The following is a 26,079-nucleotide window of genomic DNA, read 5'->3' as shown; positions in this document are numbered from 1 at the left end:
TAGAGACAGGAGGAGGAGGAGGAGGAGGTGACCGCGGATCGGAGACATCTTAATACCTTGTATGGGCATGGAGACATTCCCTTTCTAACTGTCATGGTATTTTTGTTCTGTTTCTCTGAGAAAATCCGCTCCAGAGCTGTCCGCATCACCGAGCCGGGCCCTGTCTCTAAACCCCCCGAAACACTCCCCCTGCGCCTATCCCCTCCCTACCCACACCCACAGCCCTCTCCCCTGTACCCATGCCCCCCCCTTCTTATATAAAACAACAAATTAGCAAATTAACATTCCCCATGGATAGCCAGTCTCCCCCGCTGATGTGTGTTTGGAGTAGGACACTTTGCCCTCTCCGAACGTCCCGGCCTGCTTGTCCGCAGAGCCAGGGCCTTATTCCCCGCTTCGCAGCCCCCCCCCGCCCCGCCACCCCCCCTCCCGGAGCGCGAGCCGGTGTTCCTGCCATCGAAGCTGGAAAAGCAGCCCAGAGCCGAGCGGCAGATTAGGGGTCAGCTCGTGGATCCATGCGAGCCGTCGACGGAGGGCGTCACATGCCTTAATCCGCGGAGTCACCGGGGGTCAGACGCCCCAAAAATGACACCTTCTCCTGTTCAGCATCTCGATGCAAAAAAAAACCCCCCAGGGCACAAAAAAGCATTTTTCCAAGCAGCACCAGTACTGAGGCCTCCGTGACCGAGCCCACCCCGGCCCCACCAGCCAATCGACGGCAACGGCGCTTAATCTTCTGTGTTGTTTCTCCAGATTACGTCCGGCGCTCTTAATAGACCTCTGACGGTTAGTTAAAGAGGGAAAGTTTAGACAGCCTTCATCACGGCCACGGAGAAGATTGATTGGCAGTCTAATTTACAACCCGCAGACCGTCCCGCCCCCCATACACCCCCCCCCCCATCCCCAAATTCATACCTCTCGCCCAGAGGAGCAGTGTGCGCGCGTAGTGGGCGACCCGCAGATGAAGAGACTGATTGCCCCTGCTTTCCAGACGGAGGTCCAGTGCCGAACGCCGCCACACAATGTGGTGTGTGACTGCGCCGAACGGAAGGCTTGACATGAACAGAGGGGGGTCATCGATCATCGAGGGGGAGGTCGCGGCGCCATCACTCTCGCTGCCGCGTCTGTCATCTCCCCGGCCGGCCCTCTCTCTCTCTCTCTCCCGCGTGCTCCTGCTTTCACACACACGACCCGGCCCTTCCCTTCCCCGCACACCCCCTCGGTCCCCTTCACTTATTTCAGAAATGCACGCACACCGACGTTAGAGCTCCAAAAATAATACGGACATGCTCCCCCCTCCACCCACCTTATGGTATTTCAGATGAACGTGTTCACGTTGTTTCGTTGCTTATAGTTTAATGTCTACAACAGTTGGACTGGTATATATTATGCTCTAGATTTTTTTCAGATTGTTCTTTTCAGTGGTTTTCACAATGATTCCCAGAACCAGACTGACAGATTGGAATGGATTTGCCTTGAAAATTCGGAAATCTGTAAATTTCAGAAAATTCTGATTTGACGATACACTTTCTCCCAACTATAAATCATTTTTTTCAAGCCAGAGAAGACAGCACATTTCTCGGGCAGTGAAGTCTCTCATGAAAACAGCCCTTCAGCAGAAGAAACTCATGAGGTCTGATGCTTTCTTTTTTTTTTTTCCTTCAGTGAACGTGACTTTTAGGAGTTAAAAAATGTGGCTAAAGAAAGGAGAGCGTTGGGGGGAATGTGGTACAGTACGCCTCTCCCAAATGGGAAGGAGGGGGCGATCCCGAAATGCTGAAGAGGCTGCTTCCCCGTCCCGCCTCGGCGTGCGGGACGAGGGGCATGGCAGCTCGGGCGCGCTCCAAAATGATTTTCCATTTCCCTTATGCAAACCAGCGGCGGTGTCAGAGCTGCACACTGTCCAGATTAATGACCCTTTGCTCTCTCTCTGTCTGTCACAACTTCTACATCAGCATAAAAAAAAAAACACCTCAGAAATGTTTTATTTTTCTCCCGCAAGACATGATTAAATGCCCTATTCCCAGGGAGGGGGGATTGGGGGGGGGGGAAGGAAAATGTGCTGTCTTTGTGCAAAAGTGGCAGCACCAGCCTGCAGTTACAGTAAAGGTTAATGACAAACAAGGGACAATAAGCACAGGACAAAGACCGGCATACACGTCCCCTTTCAATGGCTTTTTCATTTCTCCATGAATAATTTAAATTATCATCTCTCTCTCTCCCCAAGTACTGTTCTGACCGAGCCTCTTTCTGAGACAAGAGTGTGTGAGAGAGTGAGAGAGAGAGAGAGAGGAAGAGAGAGAGAGAGAGAAAGAAAGAAATGCCTCTTCTTTTCTCCTTTTTATTCTTTTCATTTCTGTCTCATCCCTTTCATGTTGTTGCATAGGCAGTTTTCTTGCCATGTGAATCGGTTTGCAGGAACAATGGGATACACGAGGGCTGAGGGGGAGCGTGGAGGAACACTGGGCTTGTTGTGCTCCGCCTGGCCTGACGTTGATTAATGAGGGTGCGGACATGGGCAGAATGCAGAAGGAAACTCCGGAAGGCCTCGGGGGCACGGGGAGGAAGAGGGTACCCACAGCGAGGAGAAACGCGCCGCGGCCCAGTAACGGGGTGCCAGGGGCCCCGCCGGGGACAGGAAGGTGAAGAGCGGCAGCCAGGACATTTTTCATCACTGTCCATCAGCCTACTGCCTACCAACTAGGGCTTCTCTTTCTCTCTCTCTCTCTCTCTCTGTCTCTCTATCCATCCATCTCAGTCTCTCCCTCTGTTTCTCTATCCGCCTATCTCTATCTCTCACTCTCTTTCTGTCTATCCATTCATCTCTCTTTCTCTGTCTCTCTATCCATCCATCTATCGGTCTCTCTCTTTGTCTCTATCCATCCATCGGCCTCTCTCTCTCTCTCTCTCTCTGTCCATTCATCTTTCTCTCTCTGCCTCTCTATCGATCTATCTACTTCTGTCCCTATCTCTCTCCGTCTCTCTATCCACCCATCTATCGGTCTCTCTCTCTGTTGCTCTCTATCTCTCTCTGTCTCTCTCTATCTCTCTATCTATCTATCGTCGTCTCTCTATCATCTATCTCTCTTTGTTTCTTTCTCTCTGTCTCTCTATCGATCTATCTATCTCTCTCTATCCATCTAGTTATCTCTTTCTATCCATCTACTTCTCCATCCCTCTGTCTCCCTCTGTCTCTTTATCCATTCATCTGTCTCTTTCTGTCTCTCTCTCACTCTCTCATGCATACACACACACACACACAGTGCTGTAAACTCTGAGGAAACACAATGTATGTGTCAAAAGGAACGCGAGGATAATCTAATGAGGATACTGGAATTATTATCAGAGGTCATACCACTAATACTGGAACTAAGTAGTAGTAATAATAATAATAATAATAATAATAATAAAGTAGCAGTAGTAGTAGTCGTAGTCATAGTAGTGGTATGATTACTGTCATCAGCATCATCATCATCACTCTCCAGATGGGTATTATTTACCCCTGACTTCACAAACTGCTGCCTTACTGCCCCTGTCAGCCTCAGCTGAGAGACTGTGCTTGACTGAGCCCCTGAAAGCAGCTCTGGCAGGTCAGCGGGGGATGCTGTATCCTCTGAAGCCCATTCAAACAACGCCTTCGTGCCCATCACCCAAGTTGCAGATATCCATCAACAAAGCAAGAAAAGGTATCAGACCAGGCAGGCCATGAAGCCGAGATTTAAAAAGAAATAAAAGGTTTTTTGAATTATGGCTCCATTCAACAGGTCTGAACAGACCTGGACCTGGGTGGTGAATTTTCAGAAAAATTCAGTGCAATAGAAATTGTTTCTAAAATAAGATATTTGAATAACAGCCCAGCGCTCAGCTTTATTCGCTGTTTCCACAGTAACAGGTAAGAGATTCCCCCAGTTCTCTCCATTACTCCCACCCACTCTCTCCCGCACACACACACACACACACACATAACCATGCATACACACGTGCACACACACGCACATACACACACAGACACACATACACAGACACACACACAACCATCCACACACACGTGCACACACACGCACACGCGCACACACACACAGCCTCACCTGTCTCTCGGCCACTGCAAACCAGCTGACTCTGGTACAGGCAGGCCGTGGACAGAAGAGAGAGAGAGAGGGGGAAAAAGGAAATGGGGAGAAAAGAGAACAAAGCTTGCGTCCAATTTGCTCTTTTCTGAAGCACAGCGAACCTGGCTGCTTTCCCAGCGTATCATTCCTCCACTGAATAAGGTCAATTGGTTAGCGGCACTGCTTTAGTCCTGATGGGTTTTCATTGAGGGGTAAATGGTGTTCAAATTAGCCAAAGCCGTCAGAGGAACTTCCTTCGCCTCCTGCCTCCTGCTCACAACAACCGCCACAGAAAAATAAAAAAAGCAGAGATGCCATTGTGCGGAGCGCTGGTGAAAAGGTGCGGGCGGAGAGTTTTAACGGGGGGTGGGGCTCTGCCTGCTTATTGTCCGTCCTTCAGCCCACGTCTCACAGGATCTAATGCTTTTTACAGCCTTTTCTCAATGAAATCGCACAGCGACGATAACGCACCTTCACTTTCGCTAAAACGGAGACGCCAACTTCCATTTCCCAATAAGATGGTACAAAACATACCTGGGACATTTAGATTAGTGATGATAACCACGTTTAAAAAAAAGAAAACAAATTAATAATCTGAAGTTCTGGAGAGAAAGGCTTTGGGTTTCATGGATTTCCGTCATCGTCCTGTGTGCAGAACCCATCTTTCTCCCCCTCTAACTCCAGTCTGGGCTCCCCTTAGCTGAGCTCTGACCCTTTTACATCCACTTTCATTGTCTCAGCTCTCATCTATAGGTAAGCACCTCACAAAAACACCCAGCCACTTCAAAAACACATGACAATAGCCAGATTTCCTCCCAATTTAGCGCTGGAGAAAGGCCGGCTTGCAGGCCTTTCAGCGGCCCTGAATAGTCTGCCTAATTCAGGCTCAGACTGGGCCCTAACCTTCCTCTCCCCTTCACTTCTCAGGCCCTATTTACGTCCCTCTGACTTTGGCTAATTCACCAGCTATCTGCTCCGCTATCAGCCGTCTCTGCCGCCGGTGATAAGCTGGATTCTCCCCGCAAATGTGTAGTGTGTGTGCCTGTGTGTGTGTAAGTTTAAGAGTGGGGGGCGAGCAGTGCGTGGTTTTGTGTTTGTGTGTGAAGAGTGGTTGGGGGGAGCAGTTGTGTGTGTGTTGTGTGTGTGTAGATAGTGTGTGGGGGCAGTGGTGTGTGTGTGGTGTGTGTAGTGCGGTGTGTGTTGTTGTGTGGTCTATGTATGTTAGTGCAGTGTGTGTTGCATGGGGGGTGCGTATGTGTGTTTGTGTGTGGCCATCTGTCGGCTACTGTGTTTGTGTAGGCCCATGTTCTCATGACCATGATAGTGTATGAGTGAATTCACCGTACGTAAATCTGTGTGAGTCATGCATGTGTGTATGAGTGTGTCAAAAGGAATCCCTTTGTGGGTATAGCAGGCGCGTGTTTATTTGTGAGTGTGCGTGTGTGTATGTGCATGTGTGAGGGGGAGAATGGAGAGAGAGAGAGAGAGAGAGAGAGAGCGAGAGAGAGGCTGACCGGACTGAGGGAGTACAATCAGCAGTCTCCCCACACTCTCTAATTAGTCCAGCGCTGAACCCAGTTCCACTACATCTATTTTCCCATATCTTTCTAATTCTCTTTTCCTGACTCTCTAGAACAACCTAATCAACCCTCCCCACTGCCCCCCCCCCTCTCTCTCTCTCTCTCTTTTTTTTTTTTTGGCCTCTGCAACTGTTAATATGGCAATCTTTTCTTCCTAAAAGACTCCTGCTTTGCAGGTCCACGTTATTGTTATTACAGCAATCAGGGCCCCCGCCCGCCAGACCACGGACAACAGCGCGCGTGGGGGAAATGAGCGGGCCGCACGAGTGAGGCTCGACGGGCAAATCCGCCCCTCCAGACAAAGGTAAATCAAACGGATTTCTGAAACAGCCCCGATCGCTAGTTCCACACGCGTACCGAACGCGGGTTCCACACTCCCAGGCAGGCCAGGAAGCCCGTAAGAACTCTGGGGCTTTCGGTAAAGACCCGGTGATCCAGGCCCCCCCGTCGGAGCTGCGCTGCGTGATCCTTAATCGCGGAGGTCAGGCCGGCGTTGTACAGACGCACGGGCAAAAGATCAACTTTCCCTGTGTGGCCCGTTCAACCACGATATCTGTGTTTCCAGTGGTGTGTGTGTGTGTGTGTGTGTGTGTGTGGGGGGGTAAGGTAACAGGAAGGGACAGTGAGAGAGTTTATCTGAGAATTGAGATGGCTCGGGGGGGGGAGGGGTTTACAGTTTGAAATATGCGCTGAAACCTGACTGTAAACAAGGTGACAGCAGGACTGCAGTGGCATCCAAGCTTCAGCCCAAAAACCCAGGCTGGCCCCGCCCACCTCACGGCCCCACCCACTACACTAGCTCAGGCTAGGTGACCTCGTCCCCAGTGATGTAGACGGTACATTAAGGCTAAACAAACACTAAACACCATCATGTAAACCAGCCACAAGCGACACAGCCCCACACAATCAACAGAGAAACGCTAACACCCCTACTACCGATCCGATACGACCCATTACACGCTATGTAAAACCCACCAATAATAAATGGGGGCGTGGAGGAAGTACACTTTGTTTGGGCGAACAGAACAATCGATACCTCCTACAGAATACAGGACTCAAAAAACAGATCCATATGACTTTCCCCTCTCCTCCACGGAATGGCAAGTTTTTCTCCTTCAGCTTGTGTGTGTGTGTGTGTGTGATTTGTGTCGAACGAACAGGGAACGGATTGTAATTACCCACACAAAGTCAAAAGTACACACACAGCCCCGGTCCTCACCGAGTGCATCTCTGGAGAGGGGCGGGAGAGAGGGAGCCAGAGGTAGCAGACACACACAGAAACAGGACTCCCTCACACCTTCTCTGACCCTCCTGTTTGGCCACGATGGCTTGGCAGAGAGGCGTATTAAGTGCCCAGCGCGCCCGGGTTGATTTCCTGATCTACTCGCTGAGAAAGTCAATAGAACTCCCACGTCCACCATTTGTTTTGATTTTTCTCACTAACGCAAATTGACAGCTAATTCATCAGAACAGGAAGCTGCGGAAGCCAAGAGGAACCCCCCCCCATCCTTCCCTGCCCCCCACCACACACCCCCCCCCCACACCCCTACTTCTTTTCAACGCACTTAACTTTCTTTACAAGGCAGTTATTGTAGCAAAGGCAAGGACTATGCTAATACACAGACATATTTTTCCACTAAATAACTCCTGATAATATGAATAGTTTTTATTTAACAAAAGAGAAACGCCATAAAGAAGTGTTCCCATCAAAGACAATGCTTAATTGCAGACTAAGTATACATTTAAGACACCATTAAAATAGCCCCAATAACCAATGCTAGCTAAATATTTTTCGTACATAGTCCTCTTCTGAATTGTCTGATTTAAATTACAGTATATACTATGGTCTCAAATTTCATACTAATAAATTCATAGCAAAGAAAAAGGAAATAATATCATCTGAATGTATATATTACACAATGTTTTACGATCACAATGCCCCTCCGCCACGCGAACGCATTCCACGCCAAACCGTCATTTTGTCACAGGGAAATTCTGCCGCCGCAGTCTCATCGAGCGGACTGGACTCACAGTCTCATAGAGAGGACTGGACTCACGGTCTCATTGAGAGGACTGGACTCACGGTCTCATAGAGAGGACTGGACTCACGGTCTCATAGAGAGGACTGGACTCACGGTCTCATAGAGCGGACTGGACTCACGGTCTCATTGAGGGGACTGGACTCACGGTCTCATAGAGAGGACTGGACTCACGGTCTCATAGAGCGGACTGGACTCACGGTCTCATTGAGAGGACTGGACTCACGGTCTCATAGAGAGGACTGGACTCACGGTCTCATAGAGCGGACTGGACTCACAGTCTCATAGAGCGGACTGGACTCACGGTCTCAGAGAGGACTGGACTCACGGTCTCATAGAGAGGACTGGACTCACGGTCTCATAGAGAGGACTGGACTCACGGTCTCATTGAGGGGACTGGACTCACGGTCTCATTGAGGGGACTGGACTCACGGTCTCATTGAGGGACTGGACTCACGGTCTCATAAGAGGACTGGACTCACGTCTCATAAGAGGACTGGACTCACGGTCTCATAGAGAGGACTGGACTTCACAGTCTCATAACGATGGACTCACGTCTCATTAGAGGGACTGGACTCACGGCTCATTGAGGACTGGATCACGGTCTCATTGAGAGGACTGGACTCACGTCTCACTTGAGAGGACTGGACTCACGGTCTCATAAGAGGATTGGACTCACGGTCTCATAGACGACTGACTCACGGTCTCACTGAAGGACTGGACTCACGGTCTCATTGAGAGGACTGGACTCAACGTCTCATTGAGAGGATTGGACTCACGGTCTCATAGAGAGGACTGGACTCACGGTCTCATTGAGAGGACTGGACTCACGGTCTCATTGAGAGGACTGGACTCACGGTCTCATTGAGAGGACTGGACTCACGGTCTCATTGAGAGGACTGGACTCACGGTCTCATTGAGAGGACTGGACTCACGGTCTCATAGAGAGGACTGGACTCACAGTCTCATAGAGAGGACTGGACTCACGGTCTCATTGAGAGGACTGGACTCACGGTCTCAGAGAGGACTGGACTCATGGTCTCAGAGAGGACTGGACTCACAGTCTCATAGAGAGGACTGGACTCACGGTCTCATAGAGCGGACTGGACTCACGGTCTCATTGAGGGGACTGGATTCACGGTCTCATAGAGCGGACTGGACTCAGTGTCATCGAGTGGACTGAACTCGCAGTCTCATCAAGAGGACTGGACTCGCGGTCTCATCGAGCGGACTGGACTCACGGTTTCATAGAGAGGACTGGACTCACGGTCTCATAGAGAGGACTGGACTCACGGTCTCATTGAGGGGACTGGACTCACGGTCTCAGAGAGGACTGGACTCGCGGTCTCATAGAGAGGACTGGACTCGCGGTCTCATAGAGAGGACTGGACTCGCGGTCTCATAGAGAGGACTGGACTCATGGTCTCACAGAGCGGACTGGACTCACGGTCTCATAGAGAGGACTGGACTCACGGTCTCATCGAGAGGACTGGACTCATGGTCTCACAGAGCAGACTGGACTCACGGTCTCATAGAGAGGACTGGACTCACAGTCTCATCGAGAGGACTGGACTCACGGTCTCATCGAGCGGACTGGACTCACGGTCTCATCGAGCGGACTGGACTCACAGTCTCATCAAGAGGACTGGACTCATGGTCTCATTGAGCGGACTGGACTCACGGTCTCATAGAGAGGACTGGACTCACGGTCTCATCGAGAGGACTGGACTCATGGTCTCACAGAGCAGACTGGACTCACGGTCTCATAGAGAGGACTGGACTCACAGTCTCATCGAGAGGACTGGACTCACGGTCTCATCGAGCGGACTGGACTCACGGTCTCATCGAGCGGACTGGACTCACAGTCTCATCAAGAGGACTGGACTCATGGTCTCATTGAGCAGACTGGAATCCGGCGAGTGCACAGGGCCGCGCTCTGAACCTTTCCTCATTCCCACAGACTCATGTGGCTCCTAATAGAGCTGGCTGAGATCCACGCCTGCGGTGTCATGTGACTGGAGAGTCCTCTCAGCGCCTGTGACACGGCTCGCCCTCGCCGCCACTCACACGGCGACTGGGGGCCCCGATCGAGTTCAGCTCACTCACAGAATCTGGAGGAGCAGGTACAGAAATAGCACTAAAATGCCCATTCTAAAGTAAATAACATTGATAATTAATTATATTATTAGTATTGCAAATATGAAAATATTTACTTTGTGGACTCAAAAATTGCTGAAGCGCAGCTGTGGGAGCAGATAATGGCCATCGCTTATCAATATTTTTGGATGATAGCAAATCCCGGCAGGGTTCAGCACTGCTGCTCAAAGCGGGTCCTAAATGGCGTCCAGTCAGCCGATGGGAACAGTCGGAAAATGGCACAGATGTCCCAGAGTGTCACATGAATGACCCAGTTATTCTCCCTCATACAGCACCTCAAGCACATTCTGCCAATGGGGAACTGGGCCCTTCAGGCAGCTGAACGGGGACAGTGTGGGTGGGTGGACGAAGGGGGGTGGGGTGGGGGGGAACAATTTGGTCATTCTAAACGAAGAAGGCTTTCTTAAACCCCAAAGACACTCTATACCCAAAATCCTCTCTCAGAGCCATCATGTGAAGAATTTCCCCTCCTCCACCCACCTCCTTCCCCTCTCTTCCCTCTTCTTCTTTCTGTTTTTTAATAAAGCTGTTTGGTTGTCAGGTCCTTTCAGGCGCGGACTCCCAGCCATGTGAAAAGTTAATCCCTCGGCGCTTCTCCGCGGTTCTCATCTCCCTGGGAACCCCCGAGAGCGGGCGGGCTCAAGGGCGACCCTGACAAGGCTGGAGTGGGCGGCCCCGGACCCGGCAGGCACTTGAGCGGCCCCCATTCAGCCCCCCCGGCCCGCCTCTCCTGCGCCTGTCCCCTTCAGGCGCTTTTGATGAGGAGGACTGATGGACAGTGGGATTTTGGATTTACATCTTTAAGTGCTCATCAACTTGAAGGATGACAGTGTGCAAAATGGAGCTTTTAATGCGTTTCTCCTGCTCGCCTGACCCCGCCCCCCCCTCCATACTCCACACCCGTCCTGAGCGGCCCCCCCCCCCACAAACGCTCTCCTTCACCCTCTTAAGGGAACAACCGACACAGACTTTCGACAGAGCCTGCCCGTCAGTGGGTACCTGATTCGAGTACGTGATAATCATCACTGATCTGAGCGCTGAACATTGAAAATTCACTTAAAACATGGTGGCCCTCTTTTTTTCACTCCTGCCCTTCTGAGGTAGTACTATGTGATTTGGGAAAATGTCACAGGTCTTTAGATTGCATTCTGGGACACGGTTCTTACTGCACCGGCACAGCTGCTGAAACTGATGCAGCGCTCTCTCGACAGTGAGTACCCCCAGCAGAAGCGCTACCAAACCGGTTCCTGCACCAAAGCGAGGCTGAACTTATTTCACAGGGAGAGGCTGTTGATTTTCACCGAGGATTCCGCCTGTCCGTCCATCTTGGCTCCCGCTCACGCTGCGGCTAGCGGGGACTGGCTCTGAGCGGCACTGGAAATAGAGTCGGAACCGGCCAGGAATCTTAATCCCTCTGCCCCCCAGTCCCTCTCCTGCTCACTCAACCTGCTCCAAATGGCCTTTCGGGCCTCCGCTGTGCCTCCAGCCCAGGCCCAGGGCCCACAAATTAGTTTTGAGGGAAACAAGCGAGATTTCGGTTGTAGAGGTCAGCCAGACATTGTTCCGTCCGAGGGTTTATCTCGGCTACAGCTGCGTGGCACAAAGGTCCGGCCGTCGCTGACAGAAACCCAAGCTGTGCTAGCTAAATTACTTCGCCGATAAGGCAGAATTAGCAGCGCCGCTATCCGAGAGAGAGAGAGAGAGAGCGGGAGGACCAGGGGCCGGGGAGAGAGAGACAGAGAGAGAGGGAAGAGAGAGGGAGGAGGGACGAGGTGGGACTGGTGTCTCGCAGGGACAGGCCAAAGGAGCACAAATCCGGTCTTAAATTGCACCGCACATGCAAATCCCGGGGGCTTACTTTCAGGTGAGAATTTCAATAAAGCAGAATTAAACCGGGGGGGCTTAATAATAACACAACGGCAAAAAAAGAAAAGAAAAAAAAATCACCAGCGGCTTATTTTTGGAGTGATCAAATTTCTACACAGACCGGCGACCCTGCCAGAACCTGACAAAACAAGTAAGACCAAATAAAACAGCTGGGACGTTGGGAGCCAGCGCGATGCTGACCGCACGCTATTACTTCACACCTAGTCGATACGCGGAGCGCATTTATGAGATTAAAATATGAGATTCCTGAACGAGGCGCAGCGGGGCCAGCTCTCCCTAAATCAGCGGCGGGACAGGGGGAGTGGTGCTGACCCTGGCGGGGGCAGAGGCGGGGGCGTGAGAGTTTGAGCAGAGAGGGCAGCGGGGCTTTGGTCCCGGCTCAGGCGGGGTGCGGGGGCTTCACGGGCGCGGCAGCGATCCATCATGTGGGGGGGGTCGGTGCTGGCAGAAAGCTCCCCCCCCCAGCGGTGAAAACGCGCCGTGCGACGAGGGCGCCGCTGTCGCCACGGTCGCCTCAGCCCTCTTTGGGACCGCTGGTGAGGGGACCTCTGTGTCCCTCTCTCTTTCTCTAAAACAAGCCAGCCTCTCCAGAAGCAGCAGGACTCCTAAAAGTCTTTTCAGTGCCCCCCCTCCCCACTGCATTGTTACCACCGGCCAGCAGGGGGTATTTATATTTATGCCCCCCCCCTCCCCCACCACCAAATCATCACCACCACCCCCCCCATAATATTTTTATAGTCTGGCACAGCAAAGAAAAACACTTAACATTCATGCTGTTGTTTCAGTGAATACCTATTACTGTAGGTTCTAGTAATGTCAAACATAATAAAAAAATCCAGGCCCAGCACTATCTTGCAAAGATATAAGCCTCGCTTGTGCTGAAGGTTAAGAGTAAGCAGAGAGCGAAAGAGGCAGACTCTCAGCCGTTGTCTGGGTCTACAGCGCGCTTCGGAGAAAGGCATCACCACCAACCGGAGCTCCTGCAACGCAGGCAAGTGGCCAGGTGGTCATGTGACTTGCCTTAGAGAGGATGTTGCATCGCTTGGAGTGGTACCAGGCGGACCGATACCGAGCGGAGCTGCACCCAAGCCACCGATGTCACTTCCTTTAGTTCCAAAAGCATGACGGAGCGCAGAAGCGCCGCACGTCAGCCGAACAAACTGTGACTAAGAAGCTGAGCGTTGTCACAGAGATACTGACAGAAACATAACTCACCGCTCGCCCTGACTTCATCCTGTCCAAATCCAGGACACAGCCACTTAATGTTAACAAAGGAACCAAGTCCACAGACATCAGTCATTGTTAATGGGACAATGGCATGAAGCGTTAAGGCTCATGTACGTATGAAACAGTGGATCATCTACAGTGTTCATCCCAGAGACAGGATGAATGGTGAGTCGGCCGCAATAATAGATATCTAAGGATTTCTGCTGAATAAGTGACAAAATGTCACATAACGACACACAAAAGGTACGTGACAGTTATGTCTCAATTAAAATACGAAAATTGCGCAGACAATGCAAACATAAGGCAATTTTGTGGGGATGGGGATACAACTGTTCTATGCCCTATAGACAGACAGTGGTACTGCTACCTCAGAGATCAATGGCCAATAAGGCTGCTCCTTTCATAAAACCATGTTAAAATAAATTAAGAAATATTAAGAGAGACTAACTGAACATAATCTACAACCTTTCCTAATCTACGTGAACCCATTTAAACCAAAGGAGAATTTGGGGGGAAAAAACTGACATTATAACGGACTGAACAGACATTTTGCACAGAAATATGCTTGTTCGCAATACTACGATGGGTGGTATGCCGTCTTCCAAGTTATGGGCTGTTTTTTAATGTTGCAAAACATTTGTTGGAATTATATTATACTGGTTATACTAATTACATGAATCTATATTGTTAAGGAATGAAAAAACTACTCCCAAGTACTGTAATGTATATTTTAATAATGCATTATATTAGGTATGAGAAGTGTATTTAGATGTTTTCAAAAAGCAATGAAACAGCTATGATATGTTGATATTACTGACAGATGGCCCTTTGATGAGTATAAAATGTTCTGCATACTGTAAATAGATTTAATTCTTCCATTCTCACAAGAGACACATGCACATGAACATGCACATGAACATGTTGTCTATATCCTTTTCTGTGGCCTATAATAAAATGGCAGTAATTTATAAAACATTTGAATATATCGTTGTTTATATACTATACATTACATAGTCATTTATCGGGATAAATTATTATTTAAGTTAGGAAATGCAGACGAGATTGAAACAGCTTTAAGGAACAGAATTTAAAGTTAAAATACGAGGCAGAGAAGGAGGTAAATGTGAAAACTCAGTCCCACGGAAGAATCTGGAAGATTCACTGACCGGGAGCAGCACTTCACATACATGGACACATTCTCAGAAGATTCATTAGTGCAGCTCTGCGCTGGTATACGTTGCATCGCGTCTGGTGGAAACCATCCCTGTGTGTGATTCAGCGAAGGGCACATCTCCGAATAACCCCAACAACGTTGGCCAGAACATGGGCTAGCAATTTAACCATTTCCAGATTCTCACAAAGGTAAACAGATAAATGCAACAATTTTAAAGATGAAATAAAACACTCTCGTTGTGCTTGAGTAGTAGGTCTGGGTCTAATTATTTAAATAGTCTATTTAGGGGAGAAATTAATATATCATTTTTGAAATGCCCTGAAACATATTTTGTGTTAGTGGCCAGCCTCATTTCAGCAATGATAATGAATAATGACTTTTCCAACACAGTTAAGCAAGAAATCACAGGTTCTCTTAATGCTATAATGGTCCAAGCTGTTATCAGTAAACACACACACGCACACACATAAGCATGCACTCACACAAGTATGCACACGCGCACACACACACACAAATCTCCCTCTCTCACACACACACAATCTCTCTTCTCTCACACAAACACACACACAAGGCAAGCAAAATCAGTATTCTGTAACTACCTATATTCTCTTCAGAAGATATCTAGAAAACAACAGAATGTTAGTAGGGATCTTAAAGTTACTTTCTCAGTAGACGATGAGAAGCAGGAACATGAAACACTGGAGCCCTGAGACGGGCCAGAACCTACCACCCTGCAGTACAGGGCCGGGCAGCTACCCAGAGCAGTGCCAACATGTCCCTGGCACACCTGCCACCATCAATACTCAGGTACCCTCCCAGCACCACTCATCTCCACCGGTCATCTACAATACTCAGGAACCCTACGCCCAGCACCCTTCATCTCCATCTGTCACCTAAAAAACTCAGGTACCCACCCAACACCACCCATCTCCACCTGTAACCTGCAATACTCAGGTACCCTCGCAGCACCACTCATCTCCACCTGTCACCTACAATGCTCACGTACCCACCCAGCAACACCCATCTCCATACGTTAAATCTGCCCAAAAACCACACTCAGCTACAGAAGTCCTGAGCTTCACAGATACCTTTCAGAACAGGGCTCAGGATGTTCCCAGGAAGGAAAGGGGTGCAGAACAAGCCGCAGATTAAAGAGCGTGTGAATGCAGCCAAATTTCCAAGTGAAAGCATCAATCTAATTAACAACATAAACAACTCCGGCAAATATCGTTATTTACCCTGGCAGAGAGCAATATCAGTGTCTGCTGTGCCCTCAGGACAGAGCGCAAATGATGTGGTAATTCATCAGGACACTCATGACTGATGGCTTTTCACAGGCAAGAAAGGAGAAAATTGGACAGGAGTTACCTGCTCTTGGCAACGGTGTGTGTGTGTGTGTGTGTGTGTGTGTGTATGTGTGTGAGTGTGTGTGTATGTGCACACGCTTGTGTGTGTGTGTGTGTATGTGCACACGCTTGTGTGTGTGTGTGTGTGTGAGTGTTATAAATGTAAATTTAATGTTTGAAAACACATCAGCAATAGTACAGCACCTGCTATCATTCAGTATAACAATTAGCACAACAACTTTATTAAAGAGGACTCGGGCCTAAAAAAAGTTTTCAACCTTAACTATATTTTCAAAGATGAATTACAGCTGTGCTTAATTCAATCCAAAAATGAATTAAAAATAATATATAAAATAAATAATGAATAGACATTAATATAAATATGAAAGTACCCTTTGATCACATCTCCCCATTGCCTCTTTCTCAAAATAACTTTCATCTCGGCATTAGATTAATTAACAGATGCCGGTAATGAGTTATTAACAAATGAAAAAGCATCAATGCGGTAATCAATCTTGACGTTTAATTTGCTGCCTGTTTCCTCATTATCAGCGCTTGTGTTGGAGGGAATAAATTGACGACAGAGCAGACAAGAGATGTAAGATATTTGTCTTCAACAGCTCCTAAAACCTGCCCCAGTGTTTCTACAGCAACATGGACCATATGTTTAATATTAGGTGTAATCTGTTCCGCTGGAGTGCTCAGAGCTGGGAAAATTGGATTAAATTGGCTAATAGTATGTTTTAAACCTACATAAAATGGAAGAGAATGAAAGAAATTACAACCAAAACTAAAATTTAGATGTCCTACACGTTCTTCATTTTTCATACGTAAATTCAGTGTATTTTTTTTCCCTCCAAGTCAAATAATGTCAATAAAATGTTTTTCTTTTAAAACCACACGGTCATGGTCAATATTTTATTTAAATACCACAGGGTTGCTATTTACTTCATTACATGCTGATGTGGGCACAGAACCATGAATAACAAGGCAAGGTTACATTATTCAGTTTCACACAGTTTCTAAATGTTTTTTTTATCAACCATACATTTGACTGCAGAGAAATTATTTCGCATCAACATATTGTTTTAGATTAATGATTTATGGTGTACCGAGTGATCCAGGTGAATCCAAGCACAAAATCACAGACAGATCACGCCAACCGCCATTTTCCCCCCTGTGCTGTATCGCAATGCAGTGCAGGCTACATCTAAACTGACCGAGAGTATTTCCACCATTTCCACCAGCTTCAGACCTGGTTTCCTACGGAGCTCATCTCGCTTAATTCTCTGCACATCGGCCTGATTTGATTTGTTCAGAGATGCTAATGAACCATTTACCCTGACAGTTTATATGATATGACATGTTCTATTAATCTAGCACGTCGAAGGGCTTTTGAAAATGTACCACACACTCATTGCTGTCTCTCAGTGCGTAGATGTCCATTCCATACTTGATAAGGTTACTTAATTTTACCTTAATTGCTTTTTTTCCCCCTGTTCTACATTCATCCACAGCAGGGCACTGAACCCCAGATAATTGAGACACCGTGTAGGTAACAGACCTGGGCGCCCCATTACAAAGGGAAACGTTCTCCCTTGCTTTCAGCCACAGGGGCTTCTCTGATTGGCCCGGAGGGGACGCTTTCTCCCTAAAGTCCTTGGCGGTTCCTGTCCCTATCAGCTCGGTGCCTTGCGTTCTTTGGCCCCCGCAAGATAAAAACGCCTCCATAGGCAAACAGACTAGACAAGTTGCGAGCTGCGCCCAGCGAGCGCTATCTTGGCACATGCTCGGCCGGCTACGCAATATGACACAAAAGGCAGGTAAACACGGAGGGCGAAAGGTAGGGTCAGGACAGATAGTGTCAGGGCGGGGCGCGCGGTTTGAGGACGTTAGCAAGGGGGAGGACAAACAAAGCCGAAACCGCTGGTGCGAAGGCTGGCTGTCAGGAAGGGATCAGAGGACAAAGGAATCCGGCAGAAATATGAGGAGCCCCATCGAGCGCTAAGTGTCCGTCACGTAGACAGAGAGAAAAAAGAACACATCTACCCCAAGTATCGCTAAGTCAATAGGATGGTAAATATGAGAAATGGCAGGCACTGGCAGTTTTTTTTCTTCTTTTTTTTTTTTTTTTTGATCAAATGAATAATGCAGATATGGAAAAACACTCTGTGCCGTAAGAGCAAACAGAAAAGTTTGCGTTCCCGACAAAGTCATCTCAAGGTCACCGGTGCCCGGCCCTTTGAAGCCGGGGAGACGAATGACAGCTCGTTGACAGGCTCTATCCCCACACAATAAGACGTGTTATGTGCGAGGGAGTACCATATGTCAATTCTCAGAGCTCTGCGCGGCTCTGCTGTGTGAACAGACAGTAACAAAGTAACGCCGTATCAGCTACGCAGACCGGCTAAAAAGGCCCGCAGAGGTGTCAATGCGCTCCTCGGTCTCCCGTCTCCCCGACTGGCTGCGAGCAAACAGCACAGACCCCATCGACCAACCGCGCTAAATCAATAGCAAGTTAGTAATTACACTGTGTGGAACCACACTTTTAATTGTCCCGACTTTTATTACAGTCAATACTTTTTATCTGTGCAAGAGACGGTATGAGTATGTGTGGGTGTGCGTGCGAGCGTGTGTGCGCGTGCACGTGCATGTATGTGCATGTGTGTGTGTGTGTGTGTGTGCACGTGTGCGTGAATATGTGCGTGTGTGTGTGTGAATGTGTGGGTGTATGTGTGTGCATGATTGTTGGGAGGTTGAAAGTATGTATTTTTATTTCTTAATAGTAACAGGTTTAACAAACTAATATTCTTCTGTTACGTTCTCCACTGTGACGGCAGTGGGGAAGGCTGAGAGAAGCGGAGGGAGATGCCACCGGCCAGGCTATCGGTATGAGGCGGCGCAGGTGCCGTCACGGCGAGGCACAGACCCGGAGCAGCAGAGCTCGAGCAAGGTTACGGGAGAAGAGGGTAAACACCATTAGTTCTGCTTCTGAAGGCACTCGCTGTTTGTTCTTCACCTTTTTCAAGATTGCGTGGCCAGAGGTTCCCTGCATCGGGAGAAAATAAAGCAGCTTCAATGCCTGGATGTCTGAATCACGCCTCCTCTGTTGTGGTTACAGCATGTGAAACAATGCCCTGCTGCTGAGTCACTGCAGGCCCTTCAGTCCTTCACACATTAAATATTACACATTATACCTTACGTTTACTAATTACTCCGTACAATCACGCCGAGTCAGTAGATCACTCAAAATTATAAAGCGGCGTTTATTTTTTTAAAATCGAGAGGAATTTATCCTCGACTGAGATGGATTTATCCTCGCAAATTTGGTGCGATACTCACTGTCTGGAATAAGGAGAAAAATCTGATCTTTCAGAAATGAGTCGTTTCACAAAAAGCATCCATGTTATGACACCTTACAGAATGCCTGGTATATAAGGCGAGCATTCTCTGTGTTTTTTTCTTAAGTTTCTTTTTTTTTTTTTTAGCACAAACTATATGTTAAAGGTCACCAGGTCATATTTAAAGGGTAAATGAGGATAATTAGATGCATTTTGATGGATTTCAGTGTTGTGTGATGGTGACTGTGGTGTGTTAGAAGTCATTCCTTTGTTCTTTCAGGATAGTGACCAGCGGGTCTACCTGGGACCATGCGGGCGGTCACCGACCACAGCAGTCATGTTCGCGGTCAAGGTCCAAATTCTCCTGTGACACCGACACTGACTCCAGACCCACAGCGTGCTGGCGCTGCCACCCTTTGCTATGAGTCGGCCATTAATGACTAAAACGAGAGCGCGTGAGACATCCATCCCACCAGCATCGCCACTTCCTGTCGCGCTCCTGACTGAAGCTCGGAGCTCAGGTGGGGGACACCCGACCCGCCCCCCAGCGAGGCCTGCGAGGACAGAGAGAGCAGAGCCAGGTCTGCTGACACATCTCCCCCCCACCCCACCCCCCACCCCCACCCCCACGTCAATACCTTCCATCTCAACCCGGAGCGCGCGGGCGCCCAATGAGAGCGCATCACTCTCAGCGGCCCCTGAGCCGACAGGAAGCTGGCTGAGAGATCTTCTCCCGGCTGGCGGCGGGGGGTTAAAGAGGCATGCTGATTGAATCAAGCTGCGGGGAGGTGAGCGCTGCATTATGTTGTGATAAAGGGGAGCATAATGGTTTTTAAATAGATGATTGTGACTGCCGTCGCCGGCGCGGCAGAGGAGGCGGGCGGAGGCTGAATGGATGTGGCCTGCAGCTAAGCGTCTCCCAGATTGAGCTGTCCGTCTCGCCGAAATGAGTCTGAGTTAAAACACCTCGCCACCGCCACCGCCACCGCCACTCGCCGTCGCCCCGGGACACGGCGGCCTCCCGCTTCCTCCGCCCGGGCCGCTCTCATTACCCATCGGCCCGACTCCGGCGCCAGGCCCCGCGTCTCGGGCCGGGGGAGAGTAATGGAGCTGAACCCTGTCCCGCTCCGTACGGAGCGCCCCTCATCCTCCCAATATCCCCCCCACCCCCCCCCGCCTCACTTTCAGCCACACTGTACATCCCTGTACGTACCTGCAGGATGCCATTTTACCTGGAACGCTGTCTGCTGAATACAAAAAGGATCTAAGCGCAAAATAAACCAGAGATATTACACTACAAGCGTTAAGCAGATGCTCTTATGCAGAGCGACTTACACAGCCCATTTTTTTACAAACTATCCATTTATACAGGACACGCACTGTATTCCCCAGATGTAGTATAAAGAATAAAAAAAACTGTCAATCTTGGAATCTGTCTTTTGAGGTTACAGCAGTTGGATTTCATGCACATGAGATCCTTGTGAAATGAAATATTTCCACCCAAACCATCGTATGGCACTTCTCCGCTCCAGCATTCTTGTAATCCAGTTATTTTAACAGTTGTGACCCCCCCCCCCCAATCCCCCCGTCACCAAAAAAAAAAGAAAAGAAAAGGAAAGCTTCCAGCTTTGACGCGCAGCTCATTGTCGGAGCTGTCTATTTGTCTGGGAGCAGGGGCGGCTGGATGAGGCAGCCCTGGCGGGGTCCGTGGGGAACCCCGGCGATGGCTATCGATGGCTGGCTGTTATGACTATCTGTGATAAGAGCACTGAGCCCAAAGGCTCACCACGGAAAGCAGACAAGATGTTTCTGGAACAGTCCTGGTGGCCGAATTTGACGGGGGGCGAAACTTCATATTCTGTGAGAAACCACCTTGCTGCAAAGCAAACGGCTGAGCATCTCAGAGACCGGTTTTCAATCTCCATACGCAGTATGCTGAGTACGGAATAAAGTAGCCTAAAAGTAGCATTTGACATGTCAGTCATTTTTCATAAAACATTACTAAACACGCGACTTGTCTGTCTCTGCTCCTGACCATACACTGATGTGCAAAGCTACATCGTTGAGTAGGCCCCAAGCTAGATAAAAAAAAAAAAGTGAAGGAGAACACCGGGATGTGCATACTGTACACTTCAACTGAAATCTGAGCATCGCACGGAGTAATATTATAAGTCAACAGCTCTCTGGGCTGAGAGACGGTCCGCTGATGAGCTCCATTAGCCGCCATTCCAAGCAAAACGGCTTAGAGAAGGTGTAGCTTTTGGAGGCAAGCCCCGGGTTCTTTAAAGCTCTAGTCATAATATGAGCCGCATAAAGGAAAACTTCTCCGTGGCGCGGTGCCACAAAGCGTGCGCCTGGGCCGCTAACCGTAACGCGTTCCTCTCGCGCGGTTCTGGGGCGATGAACTGAAAACCTGCCGGGGCTGGAAATATCCTGCCATGCGCAGAATCCCGGCGATTGAGTGATCACGCAGCCGGGTCCGTGCGCTGGCACACAGGAAGCAGCCATTGTGAGGGAACACGTTGGCCACCGTTACCCAAAGACCAGCCTCGAAAGGTCGTTTCTCAGGGCTAGCCTGCAGTACCAGCTGCGTCCTGCAGGGGGTGATGGAAAAAAATCCACGCTTCCTCCTCATGTAGAAAAGTTCAGGCACGCTGCACCCCATTATGACCAACTTTCGCAATATTCATTTTCCTCCACGTGACTAATTCCAGGACTTAATTCAAAAAGCATAATTATATATATAAATGTGTAACGCAATACATATCTGACTACGTTGGGACCCGCAGCTAAAAATATTAAAAGCAGGCCGGGCTTCCCATCTGATAGGCCGTGCGGCCCAGAGGAAAATCAAGAGTCACTTAATGAGCTTACTGAAGCAACTTCAATATCCTCCAATGTCATGCTGAAATGAAAATTAATAGTTCAACAGAGATCCACGAGAGAGCCGCTCGTCTTCCATTTCCACATCGCGTGGCGTGACCAAATGACCGCGCTCGGAGGGAGGGACGAGGCACGGGAGAAACGCTGATATCTTCGGTAATCAGAAACACCATTAAGGATTTTGAAATCTGGCAGCACCGAAACACAGAAATCCCGTTCAAAAAACTGAATAGCGGTGAGAGAGTGCGCGCAAGTGTCGAGCGAGCGTCGTCTCTCTCTCTCTCTCTCTCCACATCTCTCCCTGGAAACGGAGGGTGAATCACTGCCAGGTTCACTTACCTTTTCCTGAAAGTCGGCAACAAGCAGGGCCTCCTTTGACTCACCGCTTTTAATTTCACTGAGCTTTGCTTTTTCAGAGCAAACACAGTCTAAACAGGGTTTCTTTCAAAGCAGGAGCAAAAACAACTTAACTTGGCCTTTAGGGCTTTTATTTAATGAATTTATTTTTTAATGATGTCCCCCCCACCCCACCCCTCCCCAATTTGGAAAGCCCAAGTCACGCTCGTGCCGCAGTGCGCCCCCCACTGGCCGAATGGCGCTCACTCTTGGCCTTAGCTGCACGAGGAGCGTCTCTGGTCGGGCCTGACTTGTTTACAGAGGTGTGAAAAGAAGTGTTGGTGCCATCACCCGCGTTGGAGGAGAGCACACGCACGTCTATGCCCTCCGGAGTCAACAACCGAGACTGCGAGGAGCCTAGCGCTGTGGGCGTGATCGGCCAGTCCAAACTGGGGAGAATTAGGCGGGGGGAAAAGCATTAAATAAATAAAGAAATTAAACACAAACTAAAGCTCCGCTCATTTCCTCTCTCAGTCCCTGCCACCACCCTGTGTGTGTTTGTCAGAGAACTCACCTCCCATCCGAAAGTGGTCTCTTTGACCGCGGCGCTCCGCGTCCCGCTGTAGGGTCCGAACCGTTCCCCAAGCCTGATTTTGGCTTTGGCCCAAATCCCGAGGCCCGCCCCGGGGACGGAAGACTCTCTGAGCTCCAGGTCGCCGGGGATGGGAATGTCGTCAGGAATGTAGACGGGGACTTCGTAGGGGGAGCCCTCCTTGGGGGTGAAGTCCTGGTTGTTGGGCAGAGGGGACGGGGGCCCGACGGGGATGGGGGACATGATGCTGTCTTCTGTCTCCTCCTCCGCGCTCTCTCCGGCGGGAAGGCTGGGGTCTCGCTCGTACATGGTATCTGCTGCTTCACTGTCATCTGCAACGCAGGGGTGGGAACAAAAAAAAAACAAGAGAGTCAGCCTTCAACATCATCCTCTTCCTCATCACTAAAACCCTAAAGCAACAAGGGAGGGGTTCTACATCTCCCACTTCCTGTTCCCTGGGAAGGCCTGGCTTTGTGATTGGCTGGACACCTCAGAGCATTAACCTCATCACTAAAACCCTAAAGTAACAAGGGAGGGGTTCTACATCTCCCACTTCCTGTTCCCTGGGATGGCCTGGCTTTGTGATTGGCTGGACACCTCAGAGCATTAACCTCATCACTAAAACCCTAAAGCAACAAGGGAGGGGTTCTACATCTCCCACTTCCTGTTCCCTGGGATGGCCTGGCTTTGTGATTGGCTGAACACCCCAGAGGCTGGAAAAGCTGAGGCTCGGGTGATGCGTGCCTCACGACTCCTGCGCTCCGCTAACACCCCGGCTCGTAATACCGCTGGACAATCGGCGCCATTCAGTTAAAATCGCTGTCATTTCCTGCGGTGTCATCTTTCAGATAATGGTCTGAAATGAGCCACTTGTGCGCAGTTGCTACCCCTCATCACATTTTTCTTTTAGTCACCTGTGTTTGTTGTTATTTCGGGGCTGGTAGCGCGGCTGTGTTACTCTTAGAGTGAGTAGCCGTGAGTAACAGACAGTCAGAAGGGGCGCTTCAGGTCTCAATGTGTACTTGAGAGTGAATTACTGTGCAAACTGGATTTTCAAACGAGAAATTTTCCACCTGATGTGAGCAGAAATTTGTAACATTTTTAGACAAATTTTGTAAAAAAAAAAGAAAGAAATATATATTTTTTTAGACAAATTCATTCTTCTGTAAATGAAACCAGCATTGTTATGAACATTGTGCCTCCGCCTTTCTAATTGCCAAATGAGAAACAGGATGATTTTTATTGTGGAAATTATAGACAGATCAATGTTTCACCCAGAGACAGCATGAGCAACAGGAAAAAGGTTGTTTAGAAAGTTATGAGACAATAAGAGCATTGTGGAAAGCTTTACGGTGTAAATTGAAAACAGCAACAGGGGTAACATCCCCTGCGTGTGCGTCGGTTTGAAGAGGAAGACATGAGCAAATCACACTTTAACGTGGAATGAAATGTCCAGACCACAAACGCAAAAGCACCTATCCGGCAGACACTTGAAGAGCAAACGCACGCCCAACTCCTAATTTCTTTTTCTTTTTTTTTTTTTTGAAGTGAGCCCACACAAAACATCACTTTTCCCGTCACCCAGGCAACGGCGGTGTCAGTGCATGGACAGACTCATGTGTAATTTGTAGACGCACCGCTGCAGTTTGCTATCCAAACACAAGACCGGCAATCACAGTTAACTAGGCCGCAATTACTGCGGGAGTGCTTCCAAACCCCCCACCCCCCCACCCCCCACCCTCCATACGCTCAGCCCCCGCCAGCCAAGAACACTAATTTTATGACTCGAAAATATTTCCTTATGAATTGGGGTCCATTTGCCTGTAAGCAAGTCGAAAAACAAAATGTGCTCCACTCGCTCTGACGGACTGCTGTCTTACTGTCACACATCACACACGTGTGCGATGGAACCAGCACCTCTGCACCAATCACTGATTTATCTGAAATGGCATAATCATCAGTGAGAATTCAGATTGGTTACTCTACACTGTCTTACAGAATATATTTTCTCATAAGATTATTCACAACACTGTACCACAATACAGGCAATTTATAATGTGTAAAATCAGTATTAATAGAATTACAGTCTAAGATATCAAAATTATTTTATGAGTATCATTTCAATAATTCAATAAAAAACCTTTTTCTGTTATGATCAAATGAAAAAAAGACATTTTTTTAGCCAGGTTGTACTGAAGTTTTAAAGTGTAAAATATGAATGTAAACTGTCTGGCAAAGCTGACCGGGCCCAAGATTTCCGGGAAATGTTTCACATAAAAACCCCAGCAGTAAAATGAAGCCGTTTTATGACAGATTTCTGCGTCATCCCGCGATTTTGAGGGGAAAAGAACAGCCTTACCCATTTTTTTTATTTTTTTTTTAATGACGGGAGTTTCATAGGAGCTGCAGGAACAGCCAGGCGGTTAAGTAGGAAACATGTGGAGCAGCAGTAGCGTCCCCTTTTCACAGATCAATTAAACTTTTATAACCGCTGCCTATCTGCTGCAGCTTTCAGGAATCAAACGTGCTTTCGAACCATTAAAAACTTTTCTTTTTTTTCCCCTTCCTTTTTTTTGGCATCTTATCCATTAACTACGATTACAAAAACTGAAGACAGGCTCGGAAAATCTATTAAACAGCCTAAGACTTTAAGGGGCCTGGAGTGGAACACACAGATCACTGTGATGAAACTCAGCAACTATATATAGTGCAGTCTCTAAGTATTTGGACAGTGACACGTTTTTTGGGTGTTTTGCTTCTGTACTCCAGTACATTGGATTTGAATTAAAAACAATGAATACGAGGTTAAAGTGCAGACTGTCAGCTTTACATCCATATTAAATGACACATACAGGAATTACAGCCCTTTTTATAGAGGGTACAAAATTCATTGCATAACCTTAAATAAAGTCGTCATGTTTAGTATTGGTTTCAAGTCCTTCGCCTTCAATGACTGCCGGAAGTATGCGCTCCAGTGACATCACCAGACGCTGAGCATCTTCCCTGATGCAGTGCCAGGCCTGTGCTGCAGGCATCCTCAGTGAGTAAAACGCATGTTCAACTGAATTCAGGATGGGTGATTGACTGAGCCAGTCAAGAACACTGCACGTTTTGGTCCTGAGAAACACCTTACTTGCTTTAGCAGTGTGTTTGGGCTCACTGTCCTGCTGCATGGTTAAGCACCACTCAATGAGTGTTGATTTGGTTGGATCTGAGCAGATGCTGTAAGAGGCTTCTGTTCCTGTTGCTGCTGTCAGGAATCCAAGTCATCAATAAAGACAAGCGGTCCAGTTGCAGTGGCAGCCATACAGGCCCAAATCATAACACTATCTCCACCATGTTTCACAGATGAGGGGGGTGCTTTGGATCATGAGCAGTTCCTTTATTTCTCCGCACTTTCCTCAGTGC

General features: G+C 48.7%; 1 protein-coding gene across 3 annotated transcripts in view; it reads right to left on the bottom strand.

Moving 5' to 3' along the window:
* The window catches only part of prdm16 (PR domain containing 16), a 297,762-nt gene that overhangs the window by 121,234 nt on the left and 150,449 nt on the right, over window positions 1-26,079 (bottom strand). For all 3 annotated transcript variants that reach the window (XM_064297806.1, XM_064297807.1, XM_064297808.1), the window contains one exon: window positions 22,654-23,003. In XM_064297806.1, coding sequence (XP_064153876.1) covers window positions 22,654-23,003 — 350 coding nt within the window. The remainder of the gene's footprint in view (window positions 1-22,653; window positions 23,004-26,079) is intronic.

The sequence above is a fragment of the Anguilla rostrata genome, chromosome 11 (genome assembly GCF_018555375.3).
Source record: "Anguilla rostrata isolate EN2019 chromosome 11, ASM1855537v3, whole genome shotgun sequence".
Taxonomy (NCBI): Eukaryota; Metazoa; Chordata; class Actinopteri; order Anguilliformes; family Anguillidae; genus Anguilla; species Anguilla rostrata.
Note: the sequence above shows the minus strand (reverse complement) of the source record. Positions and strands in the feature narration are given on the sequence as shown.